Raw genomic sequence first — 22,307 nt, 5'->3', positions numbered from 1 at the left:
TACGGATCAGATATTTTATACGTTTACATGTAAATATAGCTTTCGGATAGCTATAGCTTATCCGTATCCATATCCGTTTAGCTTTCGGACGGATTCGGATAGTGCTAAATGGATACGAACACGGATACAGAAACGGATTTCGGCTATTCATTTACATCCCTACTCTTGAGGCCGTATTTGGTTTTCTCTTTATGGATTTGGATCTCGGGTATGATCTACCAGATCTCAGGTCGTCATCCCCCGATGACGTGGTGCGATCCTATTGGGTGGTTATATTTTGGGTATAACAATTACCTTAAAAGTAAAAAAATGTTGGCCACAAACTTGCCTAATGGGAAGAATAGGTTTCTTGCATATTTGAAAAACTAAAGCTCCAACTAAGTTCTAAATACACTTATAATTACTCATTGACACTCCCTTCTTTTGAAATGAATATTGTCTTCTTAAAAGTTATTTAATGAGTATATAAGGGTTTTCAAAAATAATTTGAAAGTGACCTGTCATTGATATTATTAAAAAGTAGGCAAGAGATCACCACTTGGGCGCATGGTCTCTATACAAGCGTCTAGGACAATGGGGGAGCACGCCTGGGTATATACCCAGGGGACAAAGGTGTCATTTCATGGTGTCCTATGAGAGGGTGTAGGAAACACTACCAAGTAGAGATCTTTTTCCCTAAAAAGTATTATTGCTATGCATATTTTTTTAGTATACATATAAAATGACCCTATTACCCTCATCAAAGAAAAAAAATTTGTTTGTCATACTATAAAGGTAAAAAGGTGAGATTACTAATTATTTGACACCTTTGAGGGGTGTCAAATTATTAATAAGAAAATATCATATAACTATGCTACAAATTGTGTTAGATTACGAATTTTTAAAATTTTTTTAATAGGTCCCACTTTATCCTATACTATGGAGGAAGGGAAGATGTGAACCAAGAGACTTGAACTCAAGATCTTCTGCTAGCAATGAGCTTCCACACACCACATGCTACCAAGTGCGCTAGACACTGGTTCATGACTATGAAAGTTACTCAAGACTAACATGAATTAGGTGATTACTTACTTTTGTAATGTATGTTTGTTAATAGTAATCAAACCATTCTAATAAACAAAACAACCTTTTTCTATTTCTATTTTTTTGGGAGAAAGTTCTCCAGATTGCCAGTACGGGTGAGATGGAATCTCCCAAGAAACACCAATGGTTGCATAGAAAACGGTATCATGGGACTCATAGGGGAAGACTCGAAGAGAGAAAATAATAATCTAAAAAGCCATGAGAGAGGGCATATGGTACAATAGCTGCATGATAATTTTTTCCATTTTTTGTTTAAAATGAAAATAAACAAAACCACCATTAAATTCCTAATAGGTTAGAATCACTTCATATTTAGTTGCACATGCACAAATTGAGCTAAGGTGATAGATTTAGTATAAAAATAGTAAGTCATTAGTATCACAAGACTATAAATTATTTTTCCTAAGGGCGCAAGACATTTATTATTCTACAATGTAGACAAACGATGTGTCCATTTCAACTGTTGGTGCAAGAGGTCATGATTTAGATTAGTTGCGTATCAAATTTCATACTCTAGTTCAATCAAATATGAAATTAAATACCCCTCAATATAATAGCATACATCTCATGTATGTCCATACATGTGTACCAATAATATACACATCGTTATCGTATAGTCTCCCAAGTCTAAACAAGGATAGACAGACTCTTTAGAATATAAGAACGTTAAAAATTGATAACTTATATTTATTTTGTGATTTACCCCCACCCCCTTACAAAAATTTAAAAAAAAAATTACATAATTCACATGCACTAACTCAAACTTTTAACTTTGACACAGTACCCTATTGTCCACCTTATCATTATTCTATTGACATTTTTTGTGCGAGTCACGTAAATGGTATTAAATCACTCATTAAGGCTGTACCATAACCAATGTAAAGTTAAACTTTCCATTCTCTTTTGAGTTTGTTCATAACCTTTATTATTAAGCTCACCAACTTTCTGAAAAGCCTCTTAGGTACCACAAGAACAGAACAAGGCAACGTTCATTTTGTACAGAGATTCAGACAAGCAAGTGGGCTTTTGTCTGCAAGAAGCCAAAATCCAACTCAGTCCATTTTAAGTCGTTTGATCTACTTAATTGAGTTCAATTCAATTCACAGGAGATGGTCCACCCAAGCCACAGCTAGGGTTGGCAATGGGTTTGACCGGGTTCAATCACATATTAAAATGTGATTCAAAGTTCAGATTTCAGAGGTACAACCAACTTGTTAATCTGGTCAATGGTGCCAATACGGTCTCGTATTTCGAGTAATGTTCGATTGGGTCATGAATTTGTTCCTGTAGTCATATTTGGTCTTGTTACAATTGTATTAGGGATTATATCGATACGTATCGATTGTTATCAGTTCGAAACTGCGAATCAGTTGAAAATTCTAATATATAAATAAATTTTTGATCGCTACCAAGATACGTAGTGATATCGTGTACTAATATCAATCACGACTAATACTTATATGAATTGGCCAACCAATACTGATACCTAAAACCCTGATTTTAGTATTGGCAACCTACCAATTTTGACCGAATCCGTCTCCAATTTAGGGTTTAAAACTTTGATCCAATGCAAATAGAAAGCACACTCATAGAGTAAGTGTGTTTTTTTTTTTTTTTTTTGGGGGGGGGGTGAGCTTTACATATATAGTTGAGAGAAGGGGGGGGTCGAACCGGGGAGGGGATAAGATACCAGCCAAGAGACTCGAACTCAAGACCTCTTGGTGAGCATGGGCATGAAGCGCACCAGGGCTCACCAACTGAGCTTAGAACTCGAAACCTCTTAGAGTAAGTTGCCTATTGCAACGACCCATGGAAAAGTTTAGACCGTTTAAGTAAGAAGTAGCCATATGTGGAGGAAATTCTTGAACAGATCGGCCAGACCAAACCAATAAATAGTTGGGTTTGGACCGGTTTTTGGCTTACCCGTGAACTGAGTTATTTCCCACCTAACTTCGATGGTCCAAATCTAACGGTAAAAAATAAGTAAAATGACAAATCCATTGAGAATTGCATATTCCGTGTCTCGCTGGCATAAAAGATGTGGAGTAGCGCATAATTTAATTGATCCAATACGTTCATCGTGATCAAATGGACGGTTAATTTGTTATACACGTAGGACACAGGGATACTATCGTAAATAACCGATTCCGTTGTGTTTTTAATTCCGCACCCAATCAGTAGTCAGCACCAGGCACGCTGCACATCAGCAGTAGGTCAGTGAAGCGAGCGAACACACACACGAGATGCCCTTTAGCCCTTGGCTCGTTCACCGAGACTCCACCAACGTTGCCATCACATAACTACGTGTCATTATGACGTGGCACAGTGGCACTACGCTCCCTCCGACCGACCTTTTTAAGCTTTGCTGTCCCTCTCTTAGAGCTGAGATTTTGTAAAGCAGCAGTCAACAGTAACATCTGAGTTTGAATTTGAGTTTTGAGTTACGAAAGAAAAAACTGTTATTTCGCAGTTATCATCTATTAGCTGTCTGAAATTCATTTCAATAGCAGAAAGTTTTTTTCTTTGCCTTGTAAGAATGGCAGATAGTTGCAGTCGGAAGCTCATTGTTGAGGTCTGTAACGCGAGAAATCTAATGCCCAAGGACGGGCAAGGAACCGCCAGTGCTTATGTGATCGTCGATTTCGATGGCCAGAGGCGTCGGACGAAGACGAAGTTCAGAGATCTGAATCCACAGTGGGATGAGAAGCTCGAGTTTCTAGTTAATGATCCGGACTCCATGGCCTCTGAAATCCTTGAGCTCAACATCTACAACGACAAGAAGACAGTGAGGCGAAGTAATTTCCTCGGTAAAGTCAAGATCTCAGGTGGTGGTTTTGTGAAATTGGGATCTGAAACGCTAGTTTATTATCCTCTGGAGAAAAGAAGCGTCTTTTCGCAGATCAAAGGAGAGATGGGCTTGAAGGTCTATTATGTCGACGAAGATCTCCCTGCAGCTCTCGACACGGCCTCACCACCGGAACAGAAATCGGAAGCTCCAGCCGAGGCTGAAGCCGCACCACCGGCAGAGAAAGAAGAGGAAAAGAAGGAGGAGAAGAAAGATGAACAGAAAAAGGAGGAGGAAAAACCAGCGGCGGCGACAGAAGAAAAACCACCGGAGAATGCAAAACCTGCGGAAACTCCAGCAGCGGCGCCGCCTCAGCCTGAAGCCGTGGAGAGTCCTCCGATCGCTCACAGCGATAACCCGAAGCAGCAGAAGGAGAAAACGGTAGCAAGGAAGCAGCAGAATTCCGGCGTAAACGACCTGGAGATCCGTTCATTCAGCAAAGATCGCAGCCGTAGCGCGTATGATCTCGTCGATCGTATGCCATTTCTCTACGTACGCGTACTCAAGGCCAAACGCACAAATGCTGAGGCTGATTCCTCCATATACGCCAAACTTGTGATCGGCACTCATGGTATCCATACGAAGAGCGTGACTGATAAAGACTGGGATCAAGTCTTCGCCTTCGACAAGGAAGGCCTCAACTCTACAGCTTTGGAGGTATCAGTATGGGTAGAGAAGAAAGACGCAGAAGCCAATACCTCTACGGATTCGTCTCTAGGTACGGTTTCTTTTGATCTACAAGAAGTACCGAACAGAGTACCACCAGACAGTCCTCTGGCTCCACAATGGTATACCCTCGAAGGTCCGCCGGAGAACTTTACCGGAACTGACGTTATGTTGGCGGTTTGGATCGGCACTCAGGAAGATGAAGCTTTTCAGGAAGCGTGGCAATCGGATTCCGGTGGGCTGATTCCAGAAACCCGAGCCAAGGTGTACCTCTCCCCGAAGCTGTGGTACCTGAGGCTAACGGTCATCCAAACCCAAGATTTGCAGCTAGCTTCGGCTCCCGAGCCTAAGGCTCGTGGCCCCGAACTTTACGTGAAGGCTCAGCTTGGCGCTCAAGTTTTCAAGACGGGTAGGAGCTCTATTAGCTCTATCAGCTCATCCAGCTCGGCTAACCCAACTTGGAACGAAGATCTTATTTTCATCGCAGCAGAGCCATTTGAACCGTTTTTGGTGATAACCGTGGAAGATGTATCGAGTGCACAGTCGGTGGGCCATGCCAAGGTACATGTGCCTAGTATCGATCGGCGGAACGATGATCAAACAGAGTTACGTTCCCGATGGTTTAATCTAGTGGGCGATGAGAGTAGACCGTACACCGGGCGTATACACGTTCGAGTCTGTTTAGAAGGTGGTTATCACGTGCTAGACGAAGCGGCGCATGTTACAAGCGATGTCCGAGCCGCAGCGAAACAACTATCCAAGCCACCGATTGGTTTACTAGAGGTGGGTATACGTGGGGCCACCAATTTACTGCCTGTGAAAACGAAGGACGGGACGCGCGGGACCACCGATGCTTATGTGGTTGCAAAGTATGGGCCCAAGTGGGTCCGTACCCGTACGATCCTTGATAGGTTCAATCCACGGTGGAATGAGCAGTACACATGGGATGTATACGATCCATGCACTGTTCTCACTATTGGAGTGTTCGACAACGGACGGTACAAGCATGAAGAAGCAGGGAAGTCTGGGAGGGATGTTCGTATGGGAAAACTGCGAATTAGGTTATCAAACCTTGATACCAATCGTCCGTACCTGAATTCATATTCGCTAGTGGTTTTGCAACCTGGTGGGGCCAAGAAGATGGGAGAGATCGAACTAGCCGTGCGTTTCTCGTGTTCATCATGGGTGAGCCTGCTGCAGGCATACACTAGTCCGATGCTCCCGCGGATGCATTACGTACGGCCTCTGGGTCCCGGCCGACAAGACATCTTACGGCACACAGCGATGAGGATAGTGACGGCACGGCTCGCACGGTCTGAACCACCGATGGGTCAAGAAGTGGTCCAGTACATGTTAGACTCGGATATCCATGTGTGGAGCATGAGGCGGAGTAAGGCCAATTGGTTCCGGGTCGTCGGATGCATGACCCGAGCCGCAGCCCTTGCGCGATGGTTGGATGGGATCAAGACTTGGGTCCACCCATCTACGACCATACTAGTCCACGTGCTTCTCGTGGCAATCGTGTTATGCCCTCACCTTATACTTCCTACTGTATTCATGTATGCCTTCTTTATCGTGATCTTGCGGTTTCGGGGCCGACACAGAACCCCATCTAGTATGGATCCGAGACTATCTCATGTGGATGCAGTGGGTCTTGATGAGCTTGATGAGGAATTTGATGGATTCCCAACCACTCGATCAGCCGATCAGATACGCACAAGATATGAGCGGTTACGAGCATTAGCAGGGCGGGCTCAGTCGTTGCTAGGGGACGTAGCGGCACAAGGCGAGCGTGTGGATGCGTTGCTCAATTGGAGGGACCCACGTGCGACAGGGATATTTGTGGTATTTTGCCTCTTAGCATCTTTGGTATTTTACGTGGTACCTTTCAAGGCGTTCGTGTTGGGTTCGGGGTTTTACTACTTGCGCCACCCAAGGTTTCGCGACGACATGCCATCCGTACCTGTCAATTTTTTCCGGCGTCTCCCATCTCTCTCTGATCAAATCCTCTAAGAAATTTTCCGGCGAGTCTGTCTGTCGCACTTTTCTAGCGCAGAGTAGGGATGAATGACTTTCCTAATTTCCCCCCACCCCCAATTTAATGTTATTTAAATTGAATTAATTCAAATTTTTATTATTTTATTTTGCTTTTGGAAATTAGAAAAGTAAGACATTTAAAAGTGGAAAGGAAACCGTTACTGTGGAGTATTGGCCATTAATGCATTGTTATTTCGGATTTCGGGAGTCAGTCCAAAGTAAATAAAGCCAGGTTACCGTTATAGCCTTCCCTTTTTATGTTTGATTGAAGACCGTTATAGCCTTCTTATAGAGAAGGCAATCTGCTTGTGTAAAGGTAGGGTTGGGCCGGGCTTTTTAAACCCTAACCCAATCCTGACTCCATTTTGCTAGGCCTAGGCTTAGCCTGATCCTGACTCAGGGTCGAAATAGGCTGACCCTGATTGGTCTTGATCATTGAGTGGGGAAAAGGAGGGTATGGATTATGGATTGAATTGAGTTGGGCTAGGTCGGGGAAAAAATTATCAGTTTTATATGAAATAATATTATAATAAAATATGGGGAAGCAGTTTTTTGTCCGAGAGTGTGCCCTATGCCAGCACTCCCATGTGTCTATCTCTCTCCTCCTTAAAACAAGGGGGCAAAGGTGTCTTTTCACATGGGAGGGAGAGAGATAGACTCATGGGAGTGCTGGCGTAGACGCTAGCACCCAGAGATCTTTTTCCTTAAAATATATTATTACTTATTATCTTTATATATAATAATATATTATATAACATGTGTGACATTTAAAGTTTATAATATATATAGTACATCAATATAGGAAAAAGAACTCTACTTGGTCTTGTAGATAGTTTATATTCTACATAGCCAACCTCATGGTCATCGGATTAGAATCATGCATTAATGACCATTGATGTATTTTAAGTATTTAAAATTTAAAATAAGGTCGGGTTGGGTTGGGTTGGGCTCAACTCGAGGCTTCAACCGTGGCCCAACTCGATCCGACCCTAACTCAGGACAAAAAATTTTCAACCTAACCTGCCATGCGACCCCTGCCAGATATCTCAACCCAGGCCTTATTCAAGCTCAGAGTAAGTAGATTTGGACTGACAGGGCCAAACTTGTCGGTCTAAACCTGCACCTGTGGTAAAGGTATTTGATTTTTGTGTGCACTTGTATTCTTCTAGTACTTCGAGAGTCCGTTTAGCTAGACATGATTGGGTCATCATTATTTTGCTTCTAAGAAGCTGACCATCGTTGACTATTTTATAATTGGTGAACTGGACATGGGTACAATCAGATCATCATCCTGGGCTTACATTAAGGAACAAATGCGTGCATCTCAATCAGGCAGGGTACCCGTACCTCCTTTGCTACCTGGTAGTCCAATGTCCATATTCCATATCATTAGTAAGGGAAAACTTTTCCTTACTATTGAAAATATCTTGGGATAAACTCGAGTACACGTCAGAGCACACAACCGGGTGGTGTTCTTTCTCCCCTTTGATTAATTGATGGATTGCGTTTTTTACCCTTGTTATATGGTGCACGCTTGATTTAGTCTTGTTGGTTTAAGTATTTCTAGTTCTTTGATGAATATATTTTATAAAAAAAATATTGAAAAAATACTCACCATTCATTTTACTTTTGGGGAAATTCTTGTATTTTGGGGAGATAAAATTTTGACCAATGAATGCTTGTGAGACTTTTATCACATGAGCCATGATTGTTGACACACAACAAAAGATAATGAGTAAGTGTGAGGCTTCAGTTTGGCACGTGCTTTGGCACATGGATAATGTCTTAATTGTTTTTTGATAAAGGATTATGTGTTAGTTGTTAAAATTATCTTTGGATGGTAAAGGATAATTTATTTAGGGAAATTTATACATATCATCATTAAGGTTTGATGAAAGGATATTTTCACCCCCCAATTTTGAAAAATTCTGCGTACCTGCCTGAGGTTTGCAAACGGTAACAAATAAGTCCATTCTGTCAGTTCATGACTAACACGGTTAGAAATTAGGCTTGAACTGACGGAATTGCCTTTCTAAGAAGAATAAAAAAAAAAAAAACCTGCAACTCATCTTCTCCAAAATCGATTGGGGAAGATGAGTTGCAACCATCCCAACGCCCCATTGATTATTAAAACATTTGCCACTTAATCACTCCTCTTCACCATCACTCTCTGCTCTACCCTCAAACCCTAACCCTAAACTCGATTCAGGAATGTTACCGAACAGAAAGTTCCCCAATAAGATCAACGTCTCAAGCCGATTTCCAGAACAGAGATCCGGAGGGAGAATCCCCGTCAGCTTGTTCAACGACAAATCGAGGAGCTGAAGCTTGCCATTCCTTCCAAGTCCCTGAGGAATACTTCCAGTAAAATTATTCACCCAAAGCTGCAACACTTCCAACTTGGGCAAATCACCAATGAAATCGGGAATCGCGCCGTGCAACTTGTTCCTGAACAAATTCATCATAGTCATCGAAGACATCGATTGTTCCATTGATCTCACTGGCAACAGGAAGAAGAAGGGGAAAGACAAGAAGCTACATGCCATGTTCCCAAGCTTGAGGAGGTCTATGCAGAGATCTACAGGGTGTTGAAGCCTGGATCAATGTATGTGTCCTACGAGTGGGTCCCGACCGATAGGTACAGGGCGGAGGACCCGGAGCAGGTGGAGATCATTCATGGGATTGAGAGAGGTGATGCATTGCCTGGATTGAGGAGGTACGATGAGGTTGCAGACACTGCGAGGAAGGTTGGATTCGAAGTTGTGAAGGAGAAGGATTTGGCGAAACCCCCTTCAAAACCATGGTGGCAAAGGTTGAAGATGGGAAGGATTGCTTACTGGAGAAACCATATCTTGGTGATTTTGCTATCTTGGATTGGGATTGCACCTAAGGGTGTTGTCGATGTCCATGAGATGCTATCGTGATTGCTGATTACTTGGCCAAAGGTGGGAAGACTGGGATTTTCACTCCGATGCACATGATCCTCTACAGGAAGCCGGAATCCTCACCTTCCTCCTCTTAGTGTTTTGTTTGCTTAGATTGTCAAATCAAATTCCAATCTTGAAGTTTCAAAGGGGGATTGGGCTGGGGATTATTGCAGACGGAGGTACCCCTGCCTTCTCTCTCTTCTGTTACTTTCTTCTTCGCCCCTCCCCTTTTTTTATGTTAATTTTTTTTCTTTTTCATTATTATCATCTTCAATGTAGTTGTTCTTCTTCTTTTAGTTACTTTTCTGTTTGGGAGCATGGCAGGGCTTCAACACCCTTATGGTTTTGAAACCTTCAACTCATCTTCCTCAATTCGATTGGGGAAGATGAGTTGCAGGTTTTTTTTTTTTTTTTTTCTTTGTAAGGGTAATTTTGTCCATTCATCTCTTATTTTTTTTTGGGTTCTTCTTAGAAGGGCAATTCTGTCAGTTCAAGTCTAATTTTTAACAGTGTTAGTCATGAACTGACGAAATGGACTTATTTGTTACCGTTTGCAAACCTCAAGGGGGTACGCAGAATTTTTCAAAACTGGCGGGTGAAAATATCCTTTCGTCAAACCTCAGGGGTGGTATGTGTAAATCTCCCATTTATTTATTTTTATATAACTTCTGTGTGGTTAAAAATACAGAGGAAGTTAAAGCTCATAACACAAGCATAACAAATATGATTGTAGACCTGACTTATTATTAATTGATCAACAAATTTAGATCAAACTCTACAAGTGTAGATCTATTTGGTATTGATTTGTTTATATTTAAACAATTTAAATGTTTACAAAGTTGGATTTGCCAAACAATAAATACATCAATCCAATGTAGATTTCTTTTTACATGTACATTATGAAGTAATATATATATATATATATATATATATATATATATATATATATATATATCTTTTTACATGTGCATTATGAAGTAATATATATATATATAAATAAAAACAACAACTGCCTAGCTCAGTTGGTGAGCTGTGGTACGCTTCATGCCCATGCTCACCAGGAGGTTTTGAGTTTGAGCCTCCTGGCTGTTAACCCCACCCCTTAGTAATAATAGTAATAGTATATAAGCCCCCTTTCCAAAAAAAAAGAAAGTATATTTATAATTTTATATATATATATACTTGCTCCCGAAATATATTTTATAGGATTTTTTTTCTTCTGAAAATCAATACAAAAGTGTATAAAGAATTAATAAATAGAAAACAGAAAATTTTTATATGAAATGCAACACAAAAGATAAAAACAACATTCATTTAGATTTAAGATGTTGTTTTCCTTAAATGATGATGGCATCTTAGTCATTGCTACTCTTTACACTCATGGAGGACTCCACTGCATTATATGGTTGGATTCTTTCTCTCACTTAATCGTTTTCAAATATGTATCTTATCACGTCCAATAAAAAAATGCCAAATGATAAAAAATATAGAATAAAAATTTAAATAACAAATATTTTTATTAGAAAATTAGTTTACATTGATTCAAATGGAACCTTAGTGAATAATGACCAAATGTGCTTTTACTATTTAATAATATGATATATAGAATTACAATTAACTTCAAAGAGTTTTGTAACTCAAAATGATTTAACATAATAACAAAGATAGGAGGTAGCAATGTCCTTTAATATCTAAGCATCAATTTTGCATTTTAAATATAACAATGTGTTATAGAAAAAGTACATTAATATATCTTACATCAAAATAGTATAATATGACAAGAAAAAAAAAACAACAATGGAACTTTATATCATTATATATAATACCAATTATGCATTTAAATCGCAGTAGTATGATAGAAAAAATTACATTAAAAGATGTTAGATTAACATATTTTTCCTCATGATAATTCTATATTACAAACAAAGAAATGAGTAATTATATCATGAGAAAAAGTTTTCTAAGCCGTAGAGGAAGGATATGGTAGCAACTTCTGTGTCTATCTCTCTCTTTCTCACATAAGAAGACTTTATTGATGCACTCTCTTATGCCGCTTGCTCAAAGAACCCTCTCCCTTATATCATTTTATAGGATTCAGATCCTCTACTGTTGAGCTGCCCAGTAGGACAGTGCTGCCAAGACACGGTGAGGCGCGCAATGTCCGCCTTACCCCTGTCCGAGTGCCTTGCCGGAGTGGGGGTAAGACGAACATTGTATGCCTCACCGTGTCTTAGTAGCACGATCCTGCCGGACAGCTCAACAATAGAGGATCCAAATTGCATTTTACATAGGATGACTAGAGGTATTTAAAACATGATAAATACAAAGATTTAATTACACTAAATGTGAGTACATATGTTTTGTTCTCCTCTTTTCGAGAAAAAGTTGCCATAAATAGAGAAATCTTCTTTTGAAAGAGAATTTTATTAAAAATAGAAAAGAAGAAGAATACAAGGCCTCACAACTTGAAACAATGCGTAAAAAAACTTATATCCACATGCAATCCAGATCCTCTACTGCCGAGCGGCCCGACAGGACCGTGCAGCCCAGACACAGTGAGGTGTGCAGTGACCACCTTGCCCCTGCCCAAACGTTTTGCTCTAGTGGGGGTAAGGCGGTCATTGCATGCCTCACTGTGTCTGGGCTGCACGGTCCTGCCGGACAGCTCAGCAGTAGAGGATCAAGATGCCATAAAATAGGGTAGGATAAGGTAGAAAAACACCAAAATGAACCAGATTCCCAAGCATCCTGGAGGATAGTATTGAAGTCTCTCATATATGCTTTAAAAAAGGGGCAAATTACTATCACTCAAAATTCTTGCACTTTCACTTATCTTTCTCCCCAGATAATTCAAAAACCCAAAAATACCCGTAGTCCACTCCCCTCTCCTCCCGTAGCGGAGTAGGGACTCCCTACTAGGGAGGTAGGGTGGATCCGGAGGCAAGGGTGTGCGGGGGTGGAGGAGGGAAATACAGAGGGCGGAGCCGCGGAGGGCAGGGTGGGAGATTGGCTTTCAACTCTAATTCTGCAGTTCTGCTGCTTCCAATATTGGCTTCTTGCTTTTCCTAAATTGACTTCTTAGCTTTCCCAAGTTGTACTCAGATTTGCAATGATGGTGGACTCCTGGTTTATTGTTTGTTTCAATTTTTAGTTTACCAATTTGTATAAACTACTTTACAACCGTATTGGCTTTTGCCATCAACAATGAGCTTTACTTTTATTTTTGTTTCTGCAAATTTGCTCCTCAATTGAATTAAGATAAAATTCATCATTTCCAAGAATGAGAGAAGAAAAATATGCTCTCATAAAGCCAATTCAATTTTATTCACTCCAATCACTTCAAAAAATTTGTCAGATTTATTTATAAGAAAGCCATCCTTTTAATCTTCTATTAAATTTCATAAAAATTTCATCTACATTGCCTTCTCCTGAAATTTCTCACCGAAAGCATCTTAGTTAGCAAAGCTTTCAATCTTTTGGAACCTGGTCCAGGCTTTAGAACACCGAATCTCTTGCTCTTCAAACCTGAACATGTATAGTATCTCCCCATTTTTTCTGAACACCAACCCCCAAATGTAAATTGCCCATGGAGTCGCCTGAGAAGCTCTCGATCGATCTTGTCAAGCACAGGGTCATCTGGCTTGAACTTCCTCGAAAATGCGGCATTGCTAAGAATCATTCTTCTGTAATCTTTCAGTCCAAGGGACCTTGGATGCTGCTTTGGTGGTGTATCCCATTTAATGTAATGAAGATCATGGTTCACTGTTGTGTTCCTGTAATCCTCAGAATTGCAAATTACTGTCTGGAAATATCCCTCTGGAGATGAAACAAAATTTGTGTAATATAGAAGGAGAGTCCTTGGTAGGTTCTCCCAACCCACTACACAGTATTCAGCGAAGGATCTAGATAAAACAGTCCAAGCAGAACCTGGAAGCAGGAAAAATAAGGAATGAGAAACATAAGTACATTAATTATATCAATGTTAATGTTTCCCACTTGGATATATGAATGTGTTATTGCCTTGGTTTGCAATTTTTTTCATAAGCACTGGAATGGTTTTTGGTGGTTACTGTTCTCTGCCAAGCATTTTGATTTTCATCTCATTAGAAACATTAGTCACACAATGAAGTTCAACTACATGGTTTATATACTTTTCTGATACTCCTACATGTCTTGCAGGTGCCCTTTTTCCATAATGAAGCATAACATTGAAGAAGAAGTGAGAAAGGATTAGGGGACAAAAACCTGTATATAGCTTGAAAGCAGTTGGGAGAGCCCTCTGTTTTATAACCCACCAGATCTCTGATTTGTTGTGGCTATAGAGACCAGGGTCAATGATGATAGGTTTTCCTCTCTTATTCCTACAAATTTTAAAGCAAGTTAGTTAATTTTGTTGCACTAACTTCACAAACTAAATAATCAAAAAGCATTTAAGGAGTATGAGTTTGAATTACTGCCAAGTGAAACAACAAAGATAGATAAAAAAACTGCAGAAAATTTTCTCACATTTTCCAACCCAAATGGCTGCTGTGCTGTATGAAATTGAGATCTTTAGGTAGGTCAGAGAAGGCATGGATCAGATCTGAGAAAAAGGGTCACAAATTATCCAATCAGAAAGAAACCCAGAACAAGAAGGAAAGAAGGGGAGAAAGAAAAACAGGGGCACTCACCTTACCATCTTGAGTGATTAAGGGATAGTCAGAGGCACTGAGATTAATAAACCAATCCCAGTTGCAGGTCCTCAGAAGCATGGCCATGGCATGGAGAGTGGTGGCAAGCATAGTGGGTCCTCTGTAGGTCACCAAATTCGATTTCTGCACCACCCAAACATTACCCATCTGGGCAAAAACTGGGTTGCTGGAGACGAATTGGGTTAGCTCCAGATGCTCTGTCGCCGTCGCATCGTGGTCCATGTGGAGGAGGTAGTAATTCCCCGGGTGGTACAGTGCTTGCAGAGCACGTTTTAGCTTTGGAAGGTCTCCCTTTGATGCAGAGATCAGGTAAGCAAAGGTTACAGGGTATGAATTTTGGGATTTAGGTAGATGAACTGTGGTTACTGGCCGGAATCCGGTGGCAGGTCTGGTTAGTATTGTGGGGATGAAGAGAAGGGTGAAGAGGAGTAATGTTACCAGGAAGGAGATCATTAGTTCTTTGATGCCCATTGAAGACAAGTTGCAGAGACCATCTGTTTGGAAGAAGAAGAAAGGCGGTTGGTGGTAGTTAACTTTTATGATGGAGGGTAAGCTGTGAAGTGGGAATTAAAGCAGAGGGAAGAGTGCAGATGAGATCACAGAAGAGAAGACGGTTCCTTTGGTACCAGAAAAAGAAGATGGTTCCTTCCTTGGAAGGGATGCCTCCATCTGTCACTCAAGTATTCAATCAATGGGTTATGGTATTGAAAGTGACCCTTTAATTCTTGGAAACAAGTGAGAATTACCAAAATGGAACTCTATCTTCTCCCAAGGAGAGCTAAAGGATTAGACAACCAAAGGGGTTTTGTAGGAATCAGATTGTTGACAAATGAAATTGGGAGGAATATGAAAAGATTTCCATAGATATTTAATTTTAGTTTTAAAATTTTTATTCAAAAAATTTATACATTAGTTTCATTAATTTACTGTTATATTATTAATGAAAAAAAAAAATACCAAAAGAATGAAATTCGATTGATTCAAAAAAAGATTTAAAGAATAAGATATAATCGAAATTGATCTTGATCTATTTCTAAAGGGTAAGAGATCATTGTCTGATTGTGTAGCGCAAACACCAATGTAGAAGCCAATGCAAGTGCACGCAAGGACATCAACCTAAATGTAATTTTTTATTTCATGGAACAGGGTGGTATTTTCGTGTGATTTTTTCCCATATCCAAATTAGTCGATTCAACAGAATTTCAAGCCATTTGATAAATCCTTACTTATAATTAATTTTAGGGAAGCAGTTTTCTGTATGGGAGTGTGGCCTATGCCAGCACTCCCATGTGTCTATCTCTCTCTTCATTAAAACAAGGGGGTAGAGGTGTCTTTTCACATGAGGAGGAGAGAGATTAGGGCTGCAATAAGGTCGGGTTGGGCCGAGCTTTATAGAACCTTAGCCCAACCCTAAGTCCCCTTAGCTGGGCCCAGGCCCGACCCGACCCTGACTTAGGGCCAGAAAAATCCAACCCTGACCCGCCCTCAGGGTCAAGTCGGGCCGACCCTAATTGGCCCTGATCATGGGGAGGGGAAAAGAAATGCATGGGCTAGAATGGGCTGGGAAGAACATTATTAATTTTACATAAAATAACAATATAATAAATTATATTATAACACTTATTGTCTTCATATATAATATATTATATAAAAAAATGTCGGTGAAATTTAAAGTTTATAATGTATAAATTATATCAATAAATATTTTATAGTATAACTGAAATCAGGGCCGGGCCAAGCTTAGTTCGAGGCATCAACCCTAACCCGACTCGACCCTAACTCAGGGTCAGAAATTTCCAGCCCTGACTCGCCCTCAGAGCCAAATATCTTAGCCCAGATCCTGTTCGGGCTCAGGGCGGGCTAGGGCGGGTTCGGGTCGATAGGGCCAAACTTGCACCCCTAAGAGAGATAGACTCATGGGCGTGCTGGCATAGGCCACACTCCCAGACAGAGAACTTTTTCCCTTAATTTTTATAGACAAGGAGGAGTCTTCATACTGCTAGTGTGACAAAGAATCTCCACGTTCCAATGGATATTTTGAAAAAAATATCATCAATAAGAGAGTCATATTTTCAGAATAAATTTGAAAAAAAAAATCTTTTTCCCACAAACGGAATCATTGAAACAAGGGAAGGGAAACCCTTTTTTTCTGTTTTTTAGATTGTAAATCCTATTTTTTATTCTTTATTTAATACAAAGCTCCTTCTTTCAAGAAGAAAGAGTAATGTTATGGTGCTTTGCCATGCAGTTGTATTAAGTGATCCCCTCGAGACTTGAGAATTGGGTTGGATGATTGGATGACAAATGGTGTCAACATTAATGATCAGATATGCCTCCATAATGGACAGTCTGGATTGATGACGATATTTATATCATTCATTTTTACATGTTTTTTTTTTTTTTTAGAAATTTTTATTGGAGAATGTTCTCTGTGCCGGGGGTGCAGGCTGTGCCCAAACACATGGGGGTAGGCACAATGGCCATCCTACCCCCTGAATGGCAGGCTCATGTGTCTGGGCGCAGCCTACGCTGCGTCATAGAGAAGATGAGCCCAATTTTTATATATGATCGATCACTTGGAACTTGGAAGGTTTCCTCATAAATAACCAAACCCCATCAAAACTACAAAATCATCTTTCTTTCTATTATGCTTGGAGACAAAGCCCAATATTGTCTTTTTGTTGGAAGGTGGGGTTGCGTGGGTTGTGGAAGCCTATATTTTTTTCTTTTCTTGCAAGTTGCAATGAAGAAAGAGGGAAAAGCCCACATCCATCTTTACTGATTTCCTTTTATGAGGTGGCGTGTCTTTTGACCAGAAACGGATGGCACTTCGCAACAAGTGGTTGATAGACCTGCCTTTGCATCCTATATACGGAACAACTAATCTGTGATCTACATATTAAAAACATGGGAGAATGTTCTCTGGTCTCATGTGTCTGGGTGCAGCCTGCGCTATAACAGCATCCCTAAAAACATTTTCTAAATGAGATGTAAAAAAAAGGCCATCCATCCCGATCCGATCCTAATCCACCCTGAGCCCAGATAGGGCTGGACCGGGCCTGCGTTCCTGCCAGGGTTGGGCTGACTTTAGTATTTTCCTGGCTCTAGCAGGATCGGGCTGGGACTAGGTTGAGGCCTTGGCCCTAGCAGGGCCAGCCAGACATGTATCACTGTATGCACCTAATAAATATGGGCCTAAGCTTGTATGCACTTATAACCCATTAGTGCATTTTAAGGCTAACGCACTTAATAAATATGGGCTTTGTTAAGTGGGCTGGGTTTTTGTTAAGTGGTCTATGATGGGCGATAGTTCACTATTCAATTCCAATCAGGGTTGGGCCGGACTTAGGAAAATCCTGTTAGGATTAGGCTGGGTTGAGGGAATGCTTGGCCCTGACAGGATCGGGTTGGGCTTGGGTTTACGTTAAGGCTGTCAGAGTTGGGCTAGGGTTAAGGCTAAGCCAGGCCGAGCCCAGCCCGTTGACACCCCTACTTCTAAAATAGTATACACTTGTTAATATTTCTCTGGGTTAGTTGGGAGTACTGTTAACAGAAATCCATCACCCAAGATGGAAGGGGGATCGACTTGGTTATCTTTTTCTTAGTCTGGCCATCATTTCATTTTCGTCAATGTATGACATTAGGAAGAAGAAAGTAAAAAGATCCTCAATTTCTAGAAATAGAAAGGAAAAAGATCCTCAATTTCTCATTATTGAAGAAGAAGATCGAAGAAGAAGAAGAAGAAAAAGAAAAGTAACACGAGAGGGAGAGGGAGAGGGAGATAGGTATTTGTTTGGTGAGCCCGTTGTCCCAACTTTTCAAACCGTTATTTAAGTACTAATAAATGATGACCGCCATTAGCTAGTTTGGCCACGAGATTCATCCCTTCAAAAGTTTCCAGTCTATATCTTTCCCCCCAACGCCCAAACCATGCTCTCATATGTACCAAGATATTAAGAATACGCATTATGGATATAAGTTTTGCATATATTTTAGCCAAAGTCAAATTCTTGATTTGAGTGAGAGTATGACACACGTTGAAAGATGATATTTCTATTTCAACCATTATGAAGTACGTAAGTAAAACTTCACACATTGTCTTTTAATTTGGAAGTATCTTATTTACGTTGTTATTATTATGCATATTTTTTAATATATATGTCAAATAAGAAGATTTACTCTCATTGAAAAAAAGAAACGGATTATATTAAAATGAATAAAAAAATAAAATTTTAAATAATTAACACCTTAAGGGATGTCAATAAGAAATTCTATTTTTTAAATGATTATTCTGCCCATGATTTTAAAACCCAAACCCTAGGGAGTAGGGACCCACTTTAGTTTTTTCCAGGTTATCCGTTGGTTTTCACCAGAGATTGGATTTGATTGGAAATTTGTAAAGCAATTTGTGCCTATTCATGTCTATTCCAATTTGACCACCCGGTTTGATTTGATTTGATTTTAAAATTATGATTTAATTGCCTTGAGTCATTGATAGAATATCTAACCAGAAAATACAGGGAAGATAGACAAGGAAAACATGGTTATTACATTCCAATTTAATAATATAGCTGCTACATATGGATAGATGATATGATGTAATTATTCTCATTGTTGGATACAAAGATTATGGTTTGGATTGGTCACATATCATATTTCAGAGATTAATTCAATTAAGGGGAAAAGATTCCCACGACCCAAGTGTCCCAATATTCCCAATCGCTTTCCCACACTCCAACCCATTTTACTGTAGCAACCCCCCCCCCCCCCCCACCTTTTTATGGGTTTCTATAAGTACCCCTTCCAACGTGGCAACGCCCAAAACTGCACATGGGTGTCGGAAGGAATCCTCTCCTTTCTATCAAATACCCCTCCCCAATCCCCATGTCTTGAAATGGATCTCCATCAATTTCAAACCTATATTTTGTAGTGTGACATACTTCAATGGGTTCAAACTAGAAACTTGACATATGAACCAGGGACCTAGGCTTCTATCTATACACAAAATTTCTACTCTTATTTACAAAGATGTTCCTTAAATTGGACGGTGCAGATTGCTAACCAAATGTGTGAGTGGAATGAGGCATCACACCAAGGGGAGGGGATAGAAAGATTAGAAACAAATTCAGTTAAGCTGTTGGACTGAACCACAGTATCAAACAGCCTTTAGTGTTTACCCAGAAACTTAAAAAAGGAATTCCTTTTTAAAAGATAACGTATTTCGCGGGAAATTCCAACTGCCCTCCAGCCAAAGAGGGTTAGAAGAAGCTTATGCTAGCACGTCACCATGGCTGACTTGACTCTGTCTTCCACGTCAAAGTCTCCAAGTCGGCAATTGGCTTAGCTCAAAGAACGAACCCATACCTAGCTCCCCAAGCAAAGAAGACTAGTAGAAGTCTAGAAAAGATTATATTTCCACTTTTCTTTCTTTTAATTTTTGATTTGAAAGAGAAGAACTGGAGTACTGGACTGAGAGAGAGAGAGAGAGAGAGAGTGGTAGAAACAAGAGATTGAAAGAGATTCCGTCTAAAAGGTTATAGTGAATCGTAGGCGCCAAGAAATAGAAAGAAAACCCAGAATTCAAATATAGATTAGAGAAGAGAAACAGTCAGTGTGTCATCAGATGGCAAGAATCAGTCAGTCTCCCTCAAGCATCAACATTCACATTCAAGAACCTGATCAGTTCATCAATATTAATCCTTCAATCAACAACAACAACAGCATCACCAAAGAGGAGAAGAAGAAGAAGACCGGTATCACCCCTAATCAAGTGCATTCCTTCTCCTCTCTCTGTGTTAATCTTCTTTTCCAGTCCAATCTCTTCTTTCTTACCCCTCTTGCCTCCCCTGTTTCTTCCTCTTTTCTCACAAAAAAACCCATATGGCTAGATGCTATGTTGGTTAAGAAATCTCTATTCTTATCAATCTTGATCTATTCTTGAATCCACCATGTTTGGATTTTGGAATTCAACTTGCAGAGTCTTTTCAATTAGCTTTCCTAATTGTTCTAACTTTCTTGTTTTTGGTGAAATGTGCAGGCAGGAGAATCCACAACCTACCGGAAAACAACGGCCGGACAGATCACCGGCAAGCTGTTCTTTATCATCTTCTTCATCCAACTTTTTCTCATCACAGTCTTGATCGTCTTCCTCACCATCCGCAGCTTCGTCTCCCATTCAAGTTCAAACCACTTATCCCACCCTCTTCACTGGTATCTCCCTCTCCTCACTTCCATCGGATGCTCCGCCATTGCTGCATTCTCATGGCTGTTCTCTATCCGCTGCAACCCATCAAGAACCATAAAGACCGCATTTTGGCTCAGCCCTTCATTGACATGCGTTGCCGGACTCCTCCTTCTCGCCGTTGGCACCGCCTGTAGCCTAGCAGTCGCTGTAGCTGCAATCATCTTCGCCCTCATCCAGTCCCTCTATGCCTGTTGGTTCGTCCCCCGGATTGATTACACGAGCAAGATCTCATCGATCTCCCAAGCCATACCCACTTCAGGGACGACCAAGTTCATCGCTTTATCGATCCTTGCCGGCGCCACTTACTCCTCTTTGGCCGTCTCTGGCCTTGGCGGTGCCACCGTTGGAACTGGGTCTCTCTCCCTCTCAGATGCCCTCTTCGTCTTGGCCATTCTGCTCAGCCTGGCATGGACAATGCAGGTAATTAGGAACATCTCTCATGTCTCAATCTCGCGTGTTGGGTACCTCTACTTTGTTCACGGGATTGAATCCAACACATTTGGGGCTTACCATGGCACGATTAAACACTCCATGGGCAATGTATGTTTGGGTTCAGCTATTGTGCCTGTTCTTGGAATCATACGGGGCTCGGCGAGGGTAATCAGTTCGGTTGCAGGAGACACGGATGAGTTCCTCTGCTCTTGTGCGAATTGCTACGTAGGTGTCGCTGCAAGGCTTGTGGCGTATGGGAATCGATGGGGGTTCGTTCATGTCGGCGTTTATAATAAAGGGTTCGTTCGGGCATCGATGGATACCTGGGAGACGATTGGACGATCTGGGCTGGAATCGGTGATTGACTCGGACCTCACTGGGTCCTTCTGCTTCCTCTGTGGAGTTGCAGTGGGAGCAGCTTGTACGATTGTGAGTGGGTCATGGACACTCGCCATGGAAAGAAGCTATGCTACTGAAGTCTCGATTTATGCCTTCTTGATTGGTTATTTCATGGTAAGCTGTCAAAGTAGAACTAGAAAACCAACATAACTTCTCTAAATTGTATCTTTAATTAAAAATTCAGTTTAAGAGTCTTGTAATTAATGAACTTTAATGGGTGAGTTGCAGTGTCGGATTGCGATGGCATGGCCTCAAGCAAGCGTGTCAGGATACTATGTGGCATACTCGGAGAACCCACAGAGCCTTCGGTTCGACTCAACCATCCCAGATTGCATCACACAGCTGCAGCGTTCTAGTTATTAAAATGTATTTGGGAAGGGTTTAAGATTGGGTCCTTGCTGTGCTGCTCCAAAGGGTTTAAGATTGGGTCCTTGCTTTGTACTAAGATCTCCTTAGATCCATCTTAGTGTTGCTTGATTGTTGATAGTTGATTCCTTTTTTTTTTTTTGGCGGGGGGGGGGGGGGTTGGGTAAACATGTTGGAACATTGTTGATAGTCGATTCTATTACATTGGAACTTGTAAGCAACACATTAATCAATAATTTCTTAATGCTGAACTGTAATAGAAGAGGTGACTGGTGTTGTAATGTAGCATTGTTACTGATGAGTGGTCGAGCTTGCCTGCCTAACATGGTATTACAATGTATTATACTATTGTTTAATCCAAGGCCTCAACCCTGGCCCAGCCAGATCCTGATCCGGGCTTGAAAATTTCTGTCCTAACCCACCCTCAGGGTTGAGAAATCAAGCCCAGGCCCTGTTTGGGCTCAGGGTCGGCTCGGGCTGACAGGGCCAAATTGAGACCCCTAGGGGAGGTGGGTAGTTACGACATTTTCCCCTCCCCTTCATGCCCCTCCCGACCCAACCCAAGGTGAAGGCCCGGATTTGATCCCCCAAGATTTGGCAACAATGAAATAAGATCC

At 40.9% G+C, this 22,307-nt stretch overlaps 3 protein-coding genes across 3 annotated transcripts; 2 read left to right on the top strand and 1 right to left on the bottom strand.

Annotated features, from left to right (window-relative positions):
• The first annotated feature begins 3,610 nt into the window (after positions 1–3,610).
• LOC122648119 (FT-interacting protein 7) lies at positions 3,611–20,918 on the top strand. The gene is made up of 3 exons (XM_043841401.1): positions 3,611–6,626; positions 6,661–6,670; positions 20,907–20,918. Exon 1 carries the CDS (start codon positions 3,620–3,622, stop codon positions 6,605–6,607), a length of 2,988 nt encoding a protein of 995 aa, XP_043697336.1. The 5' UTR covers positions 3,611–3,619; the 3' UTR covers positions 6,608–6,626; positions 6,661–6,670; positions 20,907–20,918.
• LOC122648399 (beta-glucuronosyltransferase GlcAT14A) lies at positions 12,803–14,842 on the bottom strand. Its single transcript, XM_043841643.1, has 4 exons — positions 14,234–14,842; positions 14,065–14,140; positions 13,804–13,919; positions 12,803–13,485 (listed from the first exon to the last, which is right to left on the bottom strand). The coding sequence occupies exons 1-4, from the start codon at positions 14,718–14,720 to the stop codon at positions 12,968–12,970; spliced, it is 1,197 nt and encodes a 398-aa protein (XP_043697578.1). The 5' UTR covers positions 14,721–14,842; the 3' UTR covers positions 12,803–12,967.
• LOC122666657 (protein PNS1-like) lies at positions 20,278–21,722 on the top strand (the record flags this gene model as incomplete). Its single annotated transcript, XM_043862731.1, has 2 exons — positions 20,278–21,438; positions 21,553–21,722. Coding segments are annotated over 2 exons (1,296 nt in total), but the record flags the coding sequence as incomplete, so codon positions are not given.
• Positions 21,723–22,307: the final 585 nt, after the last annotated feature.

Source organism: Telopea speciosissima, chromosome 1, assembly GCF_018873765.1.
Source record: "Telopea speciosissima isolate NSW1024214 ecotype Mountain lineage chromosome 1, Tspe_v1, whole genome shotgun sequence".
NCBI lineage: Eukaryota > Viridiplantae > Streptophyta > Magnoliopsida > Proteales > Proteaceae > Telopea > Telopea speciosissima.
The sequence above is the reverse complement of the archived record's forward strand: the minus strand, read 5'-3'. Positions and strand labels throughout refer to the sequence as shown.